Source organism: Loxodonta africana, chromosome 2 (assembly GCF_030014295.1).
Source record: "Loxodonta africana isolate mLoxAfr1 chromosome 2, mLoxAfr1.hap2, whole genome shotgun sequence".
Taxonomy (NCBI): Eukaryota; Metazoa; Chordata; class Mammalia; order Proboscidea; family Elephantidae; genus Loxodonta; species Loxodonta africana.
Genome location: NC_087343.1, coordinates 40891815 through 40910145, shown reverse-complemented (window position 1 = coordinate 40910145; position 18331 = coordinate 40891815). Strand labels below are relative to the sequence as shown.

The 18331-nt window shown below is 41.4% G+C and overlaps 1 protein-coding gene across 1 annotated transcript in view; it reads right to left on the bottom strand.

Annotated features, from left to right (window-relative positions):
• SPEF2 (sperm flagellar 2) overlaps positions 1–18331 on the bottom strand; it is a 219544-nt gene that overhangs the window by 18030 nt on the left and 183183 nt on the right. The window contains 4 exon segments of the mRNA XM_023545418.2: positions 2790–2969; positions 6586–6678; positions 13172–13354; positions 14596–14702. Coding sequence (XP_023401186.2) covers positions 2790–2969; positions 6586–6678; positions 13172–13354; positions 14596–14702 — 563 coding nt within the window.

Below are 18331 nucleotides of genomic sequence, written 5' to 3'. Positions count from 1 at the left end.
TCTAGTGCTGCCATAACAGAAATACCACAAGTGGATGGCTTTAACAAAGAGAAATTTATTTCCTCACAGCCTAGTAGGTTACAAGTCCAAATTCAGGGGAAGGCTTTCTCTCTCTGTCAGCTCTGGAGGAAGGTCCTTGTCCTCAATCTTCCCTGAGTGGAGGAGCTTCTCAGGTGCAGGGACCCCATGTCCAAAGGATGTGCTCTCCTCCTGGTGATGCTTTCTTGGTAGTATGAGGTCCCCTGTCTCTCTGCTTGCTTCTATCTTTTATATCTCAAGACATTGCCTCAAGACACAGTCCAATCTTGTAGGCTGAGTCCTGCCTCACTAACACAACTGCTGCCCATCCTCCCTCATTAACATCAGAGAGGCAGGATTTATAACATATAGAAAAATCACACAATACTGGGAATCATGGCCCAGCCAAATTGATACACACATTTTTTGGGGGGACATAATTCAATCCATGACAATTGGTAAGGCTCATGTTAATCTGTCCTTTAGTCTGCATTCCGTCCATGTTTGGTATATAATTCTGTCATTGTTTTCTGCATGGATGGGGTAATTAGACACAATCCCTTCAGGAGAGCTTATTGTGCTTCTTCTGCGTCCCTCACAGATTCCGGAGCTATGCAATGGGCATGATTTGCAGTTAATTAATTAGTGGATTGATCCACTCAATAAAAGGTTTCCTGAGCTCTGTGCCAGGCTTGTGGTAGGTTCTGGAATGCAGAACAAGACAGCTGTCCCTCCCCCTCCCCTTCCGGGCTCCATGGATGGGGGAGGGGCTTAGAGTTCACAGAGGAAGCTATGAAGAAGTAATTATAAATGTGAGGAGTATTGTGAAGCGGAAGCACCGAGTGCTATGGGGGGCATTTAGCAGGATGTGCCTGACATCGCTGGGGTCAGGGATGGCCTCTTTGAGAATGGGCATTTCATTGGTGCCTCATGGTGTGCTCTGATCCAGGCTAGAGTTAGGTTAAGGAGGACCAATCTATTGGGGGACAGAGAAACATCCCTGGGAAAGCTACAAATGTCGTCCCAGTGGGTGCAGATCATGGCTAACTCCTCAGTAACTGGAGAAATTTCAACTCGTCTTCTACCTTCTAAGAAGACAGCATTCACGAGCAGAAATAAACACTCACTGCTGCTCTTTCCATCCTTGTATACGTGTTGAACCAGTATCTACAGCATGCTGGTTTGAAGAACACCAAACTATTAGCTTACAATGGACTCTGTTTGGCCTTGTTTTTGGCCCTGGTGGAGGGGGAAGGAGATCTTTCTGTCCATCTGCTTGGGGCCAAACTTTAGGATTGTGTCCAAGAGAGCCTACCTCTTCCTGGATAGCCCCCATTTTTTCTAACTACCCAGCACTCTCTTATTTTGACAAATATGTCTGAAAAGGGAAGAAGTGTGGCTGGGACATCTAAAGAGTCTGGACTGGGCAGGACCCCCTTCTCTTCATGTCTGCAAAGGGAGAAGAGAAAAAAGTGCTCCATTAGGAGAGTCCCAACAAGGTCGGCTTCCTCTGTGGACTCTAAGCCCTCTGCCAATCCATGGAGACTGGAAGGGGAGGGAGAGGGTCAGCTGTCTTGTTCTGCATCCCAGAACCTACCGCAGGGCCTGGCACAGAGCTCCTTAGTTAGCACCTGTCCTCAGGCTCTTCCACTTGAAGAAGCCAGAGATGTCAGATCCTTGAAATCTAAGGGGAACGTAAAGCAGTATCTTAATTAGACATTATGTCCTTGGATGCAGGGACACAAAGTGCCTGTGGATTTTAGTTGGCCAGGCTCTGGCCCAAAACACTCATCAGTTCCATGCAGTATGGGAGGTGTGCCTGAGTCCTGAACTTTTTTTATATGGAAATTTCACACCATTTAACTAATAGGTTAGGTGGATATCCAGCTGTTTTTCATTACCTGGGTCAGCTTTACAGAGCAAACTTTGATTCTACAAAGAAACTTTGAGCAAATTTTGATTTTACGACAAAAGCATTTGTTGGACATGACTCAACAGTTATTAATCTAATTCAGTAAGCTGGTCCCTGGATGGTGTAAACAGGTTGTACTCGGCTACTAACCTAAAGGTTGGCTAGCCCAAACTCACCTGGCAGAGGCCTGGAGATCTGCTTCTGTAAAGATTATAGCCAAGAAAACCCTCTGGAGCAGTTCTCCTCTGTAACACATGGGGTCGTCATGAGTTGGACTTAACTCGACAGCAACAGTTTGGTGTTTTTGGTTTACTCCGTATAAAGGAGGAAACCCTGGTGGAGTAGTGGTTAAGTGCTACAGCTGCTAACCAAAGGGTCGGCAGTTTGAATCCACCAGGAGCTCCTTGGAAACTCTATGGGGCAGTTCTAATCTGTCCTATAGGGTCGCTATGAGTCAGAATCCACTCAACAGCACTGGATTTGGTTTTTCCTGGCTTTATGTATAAAGAAGTCCCTCGGTGGCACAGACGATTAACATGCTTGACTGGTAACCAAAAGGCTGGAGGTTCAAGTTCACCCAGAGGCATCTCAGAAGAAAGGCCCAGTGATCTACTTTCGAAATATCAGCCATTGAAAACCCTATGGAGCACAATTTTAATCTGGCACACACGGGGTTGCCATCAGTTGGAGTTGACTCAACAGTAACTGTTTATTGCTTTATATGTGTAAGGCAGTAAGTTAGGCCTCTGGGGAAATACACAGATAAAAAGACCAACAGAGTCTCTGTTGTTAGGAGTTTAGGATCTTTTGGCATCCTTCTTCAGGTGCCAGTGTGAGTCCATTTCTGGAAGGCAGTTACCTTATCTACAAGTGGAGTAGGAGTTTTAATCCTCCGGAAGACGTGAGTCCCGATAGCCACACTGAGGGCCCTGTAGACGCCTTCCACAGTATCTGGGTGACAAGCAAAATAAAGCAGCATCTGTGTGTAGTCAAGCTGGGGTGGGTCCTTTTCATAGTCAGCAAACAGCCTGAAGAAAAACTGGCAAAGGAAAAGGATTCAATCAGAGACAAAATTTGTACACTCTGGCAGTTAGTTGGTGGACACAGAAAGGAAGAATTCCTCCAAGTGTTTACCTTCTGAGAATTAATAAGAATTATGAGAATTCAATTAGTAACATCAACATGTCATGGATGGTATTAACTGAAGGAAGTCTCTGGGTAGTGCAAACAGTTGGTGCACTCGGCTGCTCACTGACAGGGTTTGAGCAGAGCTGGCATGAGCTGACTAGCGATGTTTCTCTCTTATCATGAGGCTGTTGCATTATCCACGTGAAATGACTGTGGCTTCTTCAGATGGCAGCAATGGGACTGGCGTGAAGTGGTCTGATCCTTGGTTTGTTCTGAAGGTGGAACTAACAGGATTTCCTGAGGGATTAGATGTGGGGTTTGAAAAGAAAAATTGGGAATGACTCAAGATTTTGGTCCCAGCAACTGGAAGGATGGAGTTTCCATTGATTTAGATGGAAGAGGCTTTGGGTAAAGATGGAAGTGGTGGGTGGCAGGGAGGTGAGTGAGATCAGGTGTCCAGTTTTGGACATGGTGGGCTTTGGTGTCTACTAATATTTAAAGTGGAGAAGTCAAATAGGCAGTCACATCTAGGAATCTAGAGTTTGGAAGAGAAGTCTGGGGAGGAGATAGACATTTGGGATTCATCAGCAAATAGATAGCATTTAAAAGCACAAGACTGGCTTTAACAAATATTAACCAGCCAGAGGGAATGGAAGGATCCTATGTGCTTTCACATGGACAGAAACTGTGAAAAAGAGATTAGGGCAATACCTGTGAATTTTAATATGGCAAAAACTCAAACCACTTTTCTCGGGAAAAACCTCTCTGGATTTTTAAACGGTGGGGATGTTGCTCTTGGTGCTGAGTGTGTGGAAAGCTGGGCGGTCAAGACATATGGCCCACCGGGCCTCGGCAGTCACAAGAAAGTACGTTGTCACTGTCAGGGGACAATGATGTGATTGCAACACAGAGCTATCTCACGGTTCCTTTTTCGGTTCAGCTGGACCTTTTATTCAGTGCCTGGGTCTCTGAGGTCAGCCAGGCCCAAGGACCATGGCTTTGCCAGTCCCCAAGAGCCCCTGAAAAGTGTGACTCAGACACAGGACTGAGATCACAGAAAACACCAATGACAAACTATGGGAGCTGGCTGAACCCTACACTGTGGCTCAAGCTCTTACTTTAGGAGAAGACAGAGGCCTTGGGAGATGAAGGGATCTGCCTAATGTCCCACAGTGAGTCATGGCAGAACTGGGAGCAGAACCTGGGACTCCCAATTCCCAGGATTCCCGATTCATGGGGGCATTCCTTTTTTCCTCATTTGGTCTTTCCTGTTCTAATTACAGCAAAAGTACTTCTCTTTGTTGCTTTACATTTTCTCTTTGGATGTCTTTCTTTAGCATGTTAACCATTAACCACTGTTTATCCTTGTTTAGTTAACGTGGTTAGCTTCCGCATAGCTAATACTTATACTGGGCTTATTATGTGCCAATTGCTGCTCAAAGAATAATGCACGTATGAACTCACTCCACACAACAGCCCCACTAGAGAGGGGTTATCATCATCCTTATACTGATGAAGAAACAAGGCACAGAGAGGTTAGATAACTCTGTTAAAACCTCACAGGTTGTAAGAAGTGGAATCAGGAGGCAAAGTGTGTACTTTTAATCCCAGGGTAAGGGCACTGAGATTTATATAATGCTAAGTACCCAATCCCCAGGGCATTGAGACGGTGGAAAATATCCTTTTCTAAAAAAAAAAAAAAAAAATTTTTTTTTTTTTTTATTCTCTGGACATCACCACCACCACCATCATTATCACACACACTCACAAACACACACGTCTGTTAGTTATCTTTTGCCTCGTAAAAGCACTTCTTTCTCAGACCCTATAGTCCCTGCTGGCACAGTGGTTAAGTGCTAGGGTGCTAAGTGAAAGGTCAGCAGTTCAAATCTACTAGCTGCTCCATGGGAGAAACATGTGACAGTCTGCTTCTGTAAAGATTACAGCCTTGGAAACTCAATGGGGCAGTTCTACTCTGTCCTATAAGGTCGCTATGAGTCAGAATCAATGTGCTGGCAATGGGTTTTAATGGGATGGGTCTCTCACTGCTTCCAATTGTTCCTTTCTTTACCTATCATTTTCCAGCAGTTTGGACAGCAGCAGGTGGGAGCCACACCCTTCCTTGGTAACTACTGGAATGCCCCTTTCCACGTTTCACTGCCTCATAGTGTCAGGGCTGACCAGCAGTCAGCCTTCTCGTTTAGTGTCCAGGTGAGCCGCTAAAAGGCCCCAACTTCAATCAACATTGCTAAAAACTTCTGGCTAATAAAGGAAGTACTTTTCACTTAGCATCATATTCAAACTGCCAGTTTGCCGTTATTGCCAACTAATGAAAAGCCTGATGATGTTGTTGCGAGGTTCATTGACAAAATCACATAGAGGTAGTTTTCCAAAAGTTTTATAGAATTGATCTCAGTCCTCCAGTTTCACATAAAACAAATAAACAGGAAAAAAAAAAAAAAAAACCCCAAAACAAAAAAACTGTGCCTGCAACTGCCAACCTCATATCTTGGGCAATTTTTTTGGTGGCGGGGGGTGGGGCGGTAACTCCCTGCTCCCTTTCTTCTACCCCCATCTCCTGCTAGGATCTAGCAGAGATGCTGAAAAAAATACATGTCCAGTTGAAGGGAACTGCTCACTTTGGGTTATAACTGGAGTCATATTCAATTTTGTACTGCAATTTTGAACTAATGGCTGGCTGGGAATTGAACAACGGATACAATGTTATACATAGTTGGCTGCCCTGTCTAAATCTACCATTCAGCTTTCCCACATCTTCTTGAGTTTGGCTGTGCTGGGTATATTTCCATATTTTAAACATTTACACTGAAGTCCGAGTGGTTTTCAGATTTTAAGCTTCATTTTGGCCTCAGGGATACAGACCAATAATGATATTATTATTGATAAAAATTATATTGAGAGCAACAAGCTCTGATGGGCTATGGGCAATTCCACATGCAAACCCATGATGCTAAGGTTAGTCAAAGTCAAAGACAAATGGACAAAAATATGAATTGGTAAAATGGCAGAATCTTATCTGAAGCTTTTAGAATTGGAAGGGCCCTCGTGTAGTGGCTAAGAGCTACAGCTGCTAGCCAAAAGGTCGGCAGTTCAAATCCACCAGGTGCTCCTTGGAAACCCTATGGGGCAGTTTTACTCTGTCCTATAGGGTTGCTATGAGTCAGAATCGACTAGATGGCAACGAGTTTTTTTTTCTGGAGATAAATATTTCGAGTAACATACTAGCTTATTTGACAGATGAGAAAAATGAAAGCCAGAGAGGTTATAGAAATTGTCCAGGATCACAGGGAGAGTTAATAGTAGGACTCTGTGAAAGATTTTGGCCCCCACTTCTCCCAGAGCTCCCCCATGCTGCCTCCTTTGTGAGTATTAAGTTTGCATTTGGGGGATATAGCAAAGGAATGGAAAGGAGGGAGTCCAAAACAAACTACACAAGTGGAAGGAAAGACGAAGAAGACGATCAGCAATGTTACACTACTACATTCTTTAAAGGTCTTAGTAATTACCTCTATGAGGTGTTCCTGCCTATTAAATGCCAGAGGTTCAAGAGGATTTTCTGGAATTTTTATCTCTTCATCTCCTGTAAACCACAGACCAGCCTACACAGAACATAAAAATGAAAATCATTAGAATATTAAGCTGAAATGTCATGACTCCTCTAAAAGCGGAGGAAGTGGAAACATTTTTTTTTTCCAATTCTCTAAAGCAGTGGTCTCCAAAGTGGGTCACATCAACCATGGGGTGCAGGAGAGAATATTGGAACTGCCATTTACATTGATTTTTATCTCTTTTAATAATTAAAAAAATTTTTTTTTTTTTTATCATGTATATAATGTATTAGAGGAAACCCTGGTGGTGTAATGTTTAAGTGCTACAGCTGCTAACCAAAACGTGAGCAGTTCGAATCTACCAGGTGCTCCTTGGAAACTCCATGGGGGCAGTCCTACTCTGTCCTGTAGGGTCACTATGAGTCAGAATCGACTTGACGGCAGTGGGTTTTTTTTTTTTTTTTTTGGTTTATAATGTATTAGTACAATGGTGGTTGTTATTAGTTGTCATCAGTTCCGATTCATGGAGACCTCACGTGTGCAGAGTAGAACTGCTCCATAGGGTTTTCAAGGCTGTGACCCTTCCCAGGCACATCGCCAGGCCTTTGTTAGGTATATTTCTGCCATTGGAGGCAATGCTTGGATGGGTTCAAACCACCAACCTTTTGGCTAGTAGTTGAGTGCCTGGTACAGTAGTACATGGATGTAATTTATAAATGAAAATCCACATATGGGGGGTGCTAGCTATATTTTAACTGTTGGGTCATGGGATGAGCTTGGCTATTACTAGCCTAGACTATGCCTGCACATCTATGTTTTGGAGGAGCCAGTGCACTTATGGAGCTCTGGTGGCACAGTGGTTAAGCGTTCGGCTGCTAAACAAAAGGTTGGCAGTTCGAATCTACCAGCTGCTCCTTGGAAAATAATTCTGTGGGGCAGTTCTACTCTGTCCTATATGAGTCAGGGTTTGGTTTGGTTTTTTGTGCTCCCATAACAATAGCTAACATTCCACATGTCCTGTTCCATTGCTGTCTGTTCTCAGAGCCCAGCATGGTGCTGGTACATGTTGTGGGTGTTAGAAATCTTTGTTGAATGACTGAGTAGCTCAAGATCTCAGGTCCCTTTTTCATGACATCCTTTTCTCTTAGCCCATATTTGACACCATCTATCAAATCCTCTCAATTCCTATTTGGCAATGCCTCTCCCAGCTCTCCTTACCTTCCATTCCTACTGCAGCTACCCTGACGCAGAGCCTCATTATCTCCATCACAGCCACTCCAGTGACCACAGAGTTGTTTTTGTTTCCAGTTTCACTCTCATTTGTTTCAGCTTGTACTACACAACCATATCAATCTTCTCAACATTTAGCCTTCCCTGCTCAGAACATTCCCCACTATCGCTCTTTTGCTCACATCGTCTCTCCTATTTGAGGTGACCTCCATCCACCTTTCACCTAGCTAAGCCTACATATCCTTCCAGGCTGACTCAGATCACAGGCCCTCCCTGATCTCTTCTCTGAATTCCAATTTTACCTGTTGTTTGTACCATGTGTTTGACATTTAGTCCATTCCTTTGGGTACTGTCATTCATTTTGGTTGTTACACATCAGGTGTTTAAAATCCTCAGGTTCAAAGAATGTATCTTGGCAGGTGTAATTTTTATACATTGTAAAAACTTCATATACAAAAGCTTTTTGTTCCTAGGTCATGCTGCCTTACTGCCTTCCAGAATACAATCTACACCTAAACTGCCTACTGCCAAGAGCCATTGGCTTGCTCAGTCTGACTCTGGCCTATGCTGTATGCCTTCCTTCCTTAAAATTACCTGTGTTTTGGGAGAAGGCTGGAAAGGCACTGGGTAGAAGGTTAAGGGGATACAACCCCCAAAGGTGAGTGCTGGGGTGAGAGACACTGCCTAGGTGGAAGCCTGTAAAGGAGAAGAGCCAGTGGAACCAATGGTCCAGCTGGGGCTCAGACTTAGAATATATGTGGCTTCTGCATTAACTAGGAGGAGATGCTTGTCCAATGGCTAGTCTGTGGGGGATAGGGTCCTGATGACACACCGTATGGAGAGTAGAGAGATAAGGAGCAGAGATAAGATTTCTGCTTCTGGCTATGATTGAGTAATGAGGTTCAGATTTATTCTCCTGCCTTAATAACTAGAAAACTGGACAAAGCATACGAAACAATGATTTTTTTTTCATACTCTAGACAATAGACAATGTGGAACAGTGATTCCTGAAAGGAGGAAAGCAAATGGGGGGGCCCTGAGATTGTTCCAAGCTAGAGAGTCTCCAGGCTGCAGGGACAGGAGAATCCAAGCAGAGACTGGAGGTCTTGTTGAATTGAGAGAAGCCAAGATGGCTGGAATTTATAAGGCAGAATGCTGGAGAGTAGGTCACTACACAGAGAGAGAGCTTTGGAGACCTGCAGTGGGGTATCCTCAAGTCTTCACTGAGAGATGATCTGTGGATGTGTTTGTGTGAGAAATACTAGAGGCTAGAGAAAGAACCTCTGGAAGCAGTAGGCTAAGAAAATTCTTGAGACTCACACAGGACTGGGAATGGTTTGTATTACACGAGTCAGAGTAGAAGGGCCTCCTAATACATGAGGCATTAGGAAGTGCCCTCAGAAAGATATTGTCTTAATACCCAAACCAAACCAAACCCACTGCCGTCCAGTCAATTCCAACTCATAGCAACCTTATGGGACGCTATGAACTGCCCTACAGAGTTTCCAAAGCTATAAATCTTTATAGAAGCAGACTGCCACATCTTTCTCTCATGGAGTGGCTGGTGGGTTTGAACTGCTGACCTTTTGGTTAGCAACCAAGCTCTTTAACCACTGCACTACCAGGAAAGGCTGTCTTTGTCTACCTTTATAACCATAATGTAAGCCTAAAAAGGATGAAACTGATTCCAAGTAATGTCACTGCATGCCTGACAATATTTAAAGGTATACAGCAAAATCCAAGCCCTAACAAGATGAAATTCAGAATGTCTGGCATCCAATATAAAATTACTAGGCATGTATGCAAAAAAAAAAAAAAAGCCAGAAAACAAGACCTAAAACTTGGAGAAACATCAATCGATAGAAACAAACACAGAAATGATATAGATGATAGGATTAGCTTTAAAGCACCTATTCTAAATATATTGTCTCTATTCAAGAAGGCAGAGAAAAACATAAAAGATAATGAGAAAAGAAATGAAAGATATATAAAAAAAGGACTCAAATTGAGCTTCTAGAGATGAAAAGTACACTGATAAGGACAGGAAAAGTACACTAGATGGTATTAATAGCAGATTAGATTCTGCAGAGAAAACCAGTGAACTTAACACAGCAACAGAAATGAACAAAATGATGAACAGAGAGAAAAAAGACTGGAAAAAATGAACAAAGCATCAGCGACCTGTGGGACAATATCAAGTGGCCTTATATACGAGTAATTGGATTCGAAGAAGGGGAGGTTCAGAAAAAATGTTTTAAAATTATCCTGAAATTTTCCAACTTTAATGAAAAGTACAAACCAAGGATCAAAAAAGCTCAACAAATTCCAAGCAGAAGAAACTTGAAGGGACACAGTAATCAATTGCTGAAAACCAGTGATAATGAGGAAACATGGAAAGAAGCTGGGGGGTGGGGCACAGAGATCAGATTCCTACTCCTCCTCCCATTTCTCAATGAACTACCAACTTCATTTGTAATTTTTTAAATGCACGGGGATTTTCCTTGATTCTTAAAACCAAGGTTTAATATGTATTCATTTTCTAAAATGATGTTTATATATAATATTAATGTTTAATGATATTTTCTAAACATGATGTTTAATAAATTATAAAATCATTTCCAAGTGTTCCACAAAAAAGGCCACTTTAGAAAGAACAAAACAAATAAGTAAACAAACAAAAACAACCTAACAGGAAAACTACTTATTTTTTCTTAAAAATCACCAAGAAAATTTTATCAGTGTGAGTGTTAAACACAACATTCTGCTTCAGGGGATTATTAAACGACGTCTTTTTAGAATATGGAAATGCCCTTTGCATTCTCTTGTGAAAACACGGCCAAAGAATTTTGGGGATTTTACTTCTCTTTAGAGAACAGGCGCTGCGCTGTTTGGATCCTAGAACATCTGACTCATTACGTCCGTAATAACATGCGTTCTCACGGATGAAAGATGAGTCGATAGTTCAACATCAAAGAGTTCTACCCCAGTGTGACTAAACATCCACACCCCTAGAAGGAAGCATGTGACAGGGGCAGCAAGGCTGGCAGCAAAAGTGTACAGGCTCTCCTTGTCTCTCATGGCCCGATCGATTTCCCAAATGCAGTATCCTATGTCATTTTAGAATTTGGGGAAATCAGCCATACTGTTTAAGTGGCTGCTGTGGTGAACTTGCAATTAGTCAAAGGAAAAAAAAAAAAAAAAAAGAGACAGACAAGATTAAAAAGTATAGTAGAGAGTCCTTTTCTCACAGAGAGCTTCAGGTCAGCAACACAGTTTATTATTTTACTGTTGCAACGTGGCATTTCCAACAAATTTTATTAAAAATTTCCCTAGAAGCTCTTTTGAGTTATCCCATGAAGCATCATTTTTTGGAGGGGAGCTGGCAAGGATTGTGAATTTATAAAAGAGCCTACAAGGTTTTCAAGTGGGCCTGGGACAACTAAGGAGTGAGAAGTAGGAAGGCAAAGGAGAGGCAGAGCTCAGAAATCAACTGAATTGTTAGGGTAAGTATTTCTGAATTTCTATTAAATGCAGTATCCCACTTTTTCTAAGAAATTCACACCTTCGGTAAGGGAGCTTTCTGGTTTTGGCTCAGCGCTTTGTTCTTCTCATGTTTGTGTAAAAGGATGTGCAAATTGATATCCTGTGTTAGTTGCTACATGCTGTAAATAGTGAAGGTTGGTAACTTCACAAATGCCAACTTTTTAAAACCTTATGCCATGTATAGAAATGGATTAAGTTTGCTCTGCTGTTATTGTTTTTGCTGTTAAAATCACCTTAACAAATTGTAATCCCAGGACAGTGATAGCTTTTATAAATTGCTCTACTTGGGAAATAAATGCATCAGAACCCCATCAGCCAAGAACCTGTCTTGATTATTAGCCCTGAAAGAACCTCCTCAGTATTCAAGTGGTATTTTTTCTGGCTCAAATATATGAGCATGGAAACCTCAGGGCTGCCTAAAAACACTTCAAAGATTAATTGAAGAAGTAAAGAGAAGTAGGAAGGGATACCTACCTTTCGATGGTGAAATTCATGTGCAATAGGGGCACCTATAGAGTATCACTTTTTCAAAATTAGTACCTTATAAAAGTCCCATCTTTCATGTCTACTCATCACGGTGAAACGGTGAGCAACACAGTACATCCAATTGTTGTTGTTAGGTGCAGGATGACACTGATTCCAAGTAATGTCACTGCATGTCTGATAACATTTAAAGGTATACAACAAAATCCAACCCCTAACAAGATAAGGCCTCTCTCGGGGAATTTCATTCTCACTCTTTCCTTACTCAGATTTCTCAAAGATGAGTTGATGTTTCTCACCTTCACTTCTCAACAGCCTTATGTATTTCTTCAACCCTCTGCAATCTGGCTTCCGAGCCCATTATTCTACCAAAATTGCTCTGGCAAAGGCCACCAGTTGTATCTAATCTGCCAAATTCAATGGCTAGTTCTTATGTTACTGGATCATCCACCACTTTACACACATTTCTTGGGTGATTTCATCCATTCTTAAAATCAAATTTGCAATCATTTCTGCATCTGCTGTTTCAGATTGGACGTTTCTGTCTGCATTTTCATAGGCATTTCAAACTCATCTTGTAAAAACGTCTCATCATCACCCCTTCACCCAAAGGGACAAAATCTGCTCCTTTCCCTGTGTTCTCTATTACTGTTGCTGCTTCTTTCAGAGATTCTAATTTAATTTATCTGGGGTGAGACCTAGGCATTGGAGTTTTTAAAAGCTCTTCAGGTGATTCTAATGCAGAGCCAAAGTTAAGAACCACTGGTTAGGAGGTTAGGAGAAGGATAATAAAATTTATGTGACTCCTTCAAAACTCTTAGTTCTTCCAGAACCCAGAGATGAACAGTTCTGACTTTTTCAAATTCTTTCCCTGTGTGTGGAAGACTTTGGCCTGGGAAAAAGGTGACACTGCCTTGTTCTGCCTTTAGAGTCCTTCGGTAGCACAAATAGTTAAACACATTTGGCTGCTAACTGAAAGGCTGGCAGTTTAAGTCCACCCAGAGGCTCCTTGGAAGAAAGTCTGGGTGATCTACTTCTGAAAAGCCAGCCATTGAATATTCTAGAGAGCACAGTTCTATTATGACACACATGGGATTGCCACAAGTTGGAAATGACTCAATGGCAACTGGTTTGTTTTTTTTTTGTGTGTGTGATCTCTGGGTGCCTAGACATGGGCAGCCTAGGGGTAGAATACTGACTGGAGACATGGTGATGAGACATCAGTGAGTAAGACACTTCTTAGGTCAAGAGTACTCCGGTTCTAGTGCCACCAGGTGTTCATAGCAACCTGCATATACTGCTCAAGAGTGACCATGCCCAGCTGCTCCTCGTCCACAGTCTTGAACCTCTGCAGGGTCTCAAGGAGTTCCTCTTCCAGCGGGATGGGCCACGGCAGTGAGGCTAATAACAGGAATTTCCTCCAGTCCACAAACTCCGAGTTCACTATTAATAAAGACGTTAACTCCTGTAACTAGAAGAAAACAGGAAATGGCATTGGTATATATGTATGACTCTGTCTTGAAGCTGTCCTTGCTCAGGGTTTCATAGTAAGAAATTCAGAAGAAGGAAGTAGGCTTTTATGTTGGCAAGTAGAGCCAGTCCTGAATTTGCTACCTTCGGCTCAACCAACTGATCCATTCACCAGATGGTAGGTATCTAGAAAGTGTTTCCCTTTTGCTTCCTTGACACTTGTGTTTTTTGCTTACTGTTACACAACCAGCATGACTGTTACACAACTAACAACAACACACAACCAATGTACATACCCACCAAAAAAAAATGTACATACAGTATAGGTCAAAACATGGCATATATAGGGTTCGGTACTATCTGCGGTTTCAGGCATCCATGGGGGGAAGTCTTGGAATGGATCCCCCATGGATAAGGGGGGACTACTATATAGAGTGGAGTCCTAGTGGCATAGTGGTTAAGAGCTTGGCTGCTAACCAAAAGTTCAGCAGTTCAAATCCACCAGCTGCTCCTTGGAAACCCATTGGGCAGTTCTACTCTGTCCTATGGGGTCACTATGAGTCAGAACCTACTCGATAGCCCATAACAACAACAACAACAACTGTATATGAATCCTGTTTACTTCGTACCTTTTTAACAGAGGAGAGACAACTATGACAGCTGTAGGATGTGCTAGGGCTCTCCAGCACATAGAGAAATAATCTTTCACATTTTGTTTCTGGTACATTCTTAAAGCACAAAAAACAAAGACTGCCAGATCATGTATTATTACTAGTTAGGATCATTCCATCTGGTAGTAATAGATACAAACTCACTTATTGAGCCTAGTGGCCTCTTTAATATCTCATTGACTGTTGGTGCCATCATTCATTCTTCAGATAGTAAGCATGTGCTTGGAAACACTGGTGATGTAGTGGTTAAGAGCTACGGCTTCTAACCAAAAGGTGGGCAGTTCAAATCCACCAGGCACTCCCTGCAAACCGTATGGGGCAGTTCTACTCTGTCCTTAGGGTTGCCAGGAGTCAGAATTGACTCAACAGCAATGGGTTTAGGCATGTCCATACTATGTGTCTCAATTTAAGTTCATTCATTTCCTCTATTTTTATTGCTTATCTGCCAAATGTCAGACACTGTGCACCTACTCGTTATTTTATGACTATTGACTCTTTGATCAAATAAGACGAATGCTTAAAGCTTTGAAACCTAAACAAGGAGAAGACTTAAAACACAATTGAAGCTTACTTCAGGTTGGTTGAGGTGCATCCAAGTACTAGGAAAGTTGTTTGTTCCAAGGTTCAGGGTCACCAAGTCAAGCAGAATGTCAGTAAATGTTTTATTTCCTATTATGCCTAGTAATAAAAGGAAAAAAGACTTTGTTATTTATATTATGTGATAGGAGTTTTTTCTTGGTAAAATAATTTTGTTTATATAATTAAAAAAATTTAACCCTTTGAGAAACAGAACACATTCTGAACACCAGAAAATAATAATCGATTTCCTGATGCTCTCTCACTTTTATTCTTGGCTAAGTCAAAATGTTCTTTTTAGCTGAGTAATAAAGCACTCCAGATTGGGCAAAATACTGAGTCTTTACTCTTTAGTTTGAAGTCTTCTTTGACCTTTTACTGAGGATAGGTTGACTACTTTTTCTTTTTTTTAAACTCTCTAAGATTTCTTATATGCAATAGGGCATAAGAGTAAACATTTTTGGTGAATACAGAATAAATGTGTTTCAAATATATGCAAACCATCACTACATTCAAGGTAACACATTTGTCTTCACATTGCCCTTGAGATCATAGTATATTTGCTTCGGCAAATGTAGAGAGATTTGAACTGATAAATTACTGGGTTGAAAGTGCTAATTTCATCATTTAATTAGCTCAGCACTTCCAAGTCATAAAAGATCGCTAACCTTTTAAATGCTTTGCTCTTATATACTAACCTGCTTCACTCTGCCCAAAATGAAATGTCTATTTTGCCTGTTTTCTCAATTCAAATTGCAAGCACATGCATTACCAAAGAAACAAGAAAGCAAAGGAAATGAAGCTGCCTTAAAAAAAAGCTTGGCTACCACCACACAGCAGAGATACCTTTCGGGCCAAGAGAGACTCCTATATGTATACAGGTATCTTTCAGGTCCAGAGCACATAGCTATTCTTCTTTGTTTAGGAATCAAAAGAGTGAAACAAAGACGTGGCGTCTCAATTTTTTCCTTTTACACCTAAGTTTCTAGCATTTCTAAAAGTCCTACATGAACTTCATTATTTCCTCTAAGCTTTAGGAAAATGCACTGATCCTTTAAAAATTTCAGCGGTTCAAACAACATGTACAAGTTTGAGACTGGGAGGGTAATTTTCTGAGTAGCAAGGGCAGAACACTTCTTTCTTTGATATGAATGGGCATCCAGCAGGTTGCTGAGAAACAAATTCTTTATCCCTTTTGTTCAAACTTGAGTATCCGATTTTATAGAGGTGAGAATATTTTCCCAGGTAGTAAAATTTTCGGTGAAACAAGCTTTCTATGATACGTTGGATTTCAGATAAATCAGAAAGAAATCACTCCTGTTCCTTGAGATGAAACTGTAAATAAAAGCTGTTGGATCACGAAGAGGCTAAGAGTAGTTTACGATTCTGGTGCGTGAACAATGTATTTCCACTGTCTGTAATGGTGGTGGTGGAAAACAAAGCATTGTAAAACAGTACTTTTGGTTCTCAAAGAAATTGCTAATCTGAGGCTCTTGGTGTGAAATGTGACAACAATTTTAATGTTTGACCATGCCACTTAAATGGCCAAAGCATACAGTGACATAATTTCCATATATAATGAAGTAACAGATGCACTTACAAATTTTGTTCATGGACACAAAAGAACTGTGTCTTTCAGTGTGGCCATAAGTTAGCTATCTAAAGCAATGTCGTTTATAATTACCCAGGATAAACAGCTAGTATGCCAGGCTTAAGTGAACTCAGACCACAATCACGGTCTAGCCATCGTTAACAATAGCTCTCAGAAAGTTAACATCAAAATAACGCCCCTGCTCAAGAGCACACCCCTCCACTGAAAGAACGAGAAAGAATGAATAGATACAGAAGTACTAGTTAGAAAGTTACAGGAAACCATTCTTTGAATTTGTGCTTTGTGTTTGGAAGATGCCAAATGTCTAGTCAATGACGAAGACTAGTTACTATTTCCCTTTTCAAATTTCAAGTTTTTGGAAATCTTTTTTTGTCTCCCCTTGGCTGTGCTCAATGACGAAGTCAACATTTTTCAAATTACTAATCACTTTCATAATGGCTTTCTGAGCCTGATGAACAATCAGAGTTAGATCTTGTATCACCTGCTGAAGATGGTGTTCTTGTATTCCATAAATGGATAGCTTTCTTAGGGTTAAAGTTATTAATGTCTGGAGAATTCAACTGAATTATCAGGAGATCTGTCATACTCTCAGCCTTGGTTTTCACATGCGTATGTGAATTGGTACGCTTCATCTGACTAAAGCCACGTTCTGCTTCAGCTGAACTTGCAGGAAGGCTCAATACTAGGTCTACCAGTGTCAGGATATTCGGATACTTGTGTAGGTAAACAGAATTCACAAAATCCCAGGTCAACTTGCGAATGTTCTGAAATCTAGAAGGAAGAATGAAAAATGTGAATGATTTAGAGCACCCAGGTTTTACCCAAATATTTACAAGTATCCACTAGTTTACTCAGCTTGCTTGCTTCCTCACCTGGCATAAACCTCCAGTTTCAACATGCTCCATTCAGTGTCTACTTCATCGATTTTCACATTGGCAGCTTCCAACACTGGTTCATAATGTGCAATCAGGATAGATACTTCCTTTTCTCCAAATTCTATATTCGAGATGTCAAAGTCAAAGTTACATATATAAAAGAAACTCACACAAGTAATCAAAGGACAGTGGATTCAAGCTCAGCACAAATTGGCTACCTTGATTGATCTTTCTGGGCCACAGTTTAAAGCTTCCAATCGTGGACGCTTTCACCACATCTTGGCTAGCATCTTGGAAACAGCCCCGCAGCCTCTTGATGAGATGTGTTAATACCACATTTCTCACAGCAGAAATGTTTCCCTTTCCTCTGAGGTTATTACCATGAAATTGTGTGACTGAATCCACCCTTCGTTCTTTTGGCCCTGGTCTAAGAAAAAAAAAAAAAAAAAACCAATAAAAGTTTACATGAAGAAGCACCTGGCAAATAATTTTCCAAATAAAACTGTCTGGTTGGACAGAGCCTTAGACTGCTTCCAGCCCCTCACCTCGACTGGTACATTCTGAGCATTTCCAGCGTTGACTCTAAAGTGGCAAATATGTCAGCGATTGAGGAATTTCTGTTCTGATTGACACGGGAAAGAATGCTGAGCACATTAATAACATCCAACAAGAAATGGGCAAACTTAATGATGTCAGCTTGGAGAATGAACTCTAGAAGTTCTTTGGCTTTCTGTTGACTGGCTTCATTTCTGCCTTCACCTGCCTGTAACACAGGTTGGGAACAATGTAGTGGTTTCCCTTTCTTAAAATTATTGTTTCAAATCGCTTAACAAAAGTATTTTCTGTTATTCTGAAAAAGTAAAATAATATGGTATTTCAAAATTACTTACTGAATGCAGTTGCTGGACAATTGCAGGATATCCCTTAAGAAACTTCTGGAGGGCTGCCTGTAATCCGTGAAGCCACCTCCTGCCTCCAATTTGAGAAGGCATTATAGGTTGAAGGTGAAGGCCTTTGAATACAGTTTTCAGGGAACTCTTGTGAAGAGGAGAATGGTGATAGAAGTGATAAATGCTGTGGAGGAGGTCTCTGACATGGTTGTACAAGGGAACACTCTGGAACACCGCCTTGTAAGATAGTTCAAGGCGGTGTGCAAAGCAATGTACGGTCTGCACGCATGGCTGGATTTCTCGTAAAAGCAGGGCCACTCCATTGTTCTCTGCCTCCATGGCAGGAGCGCCGTC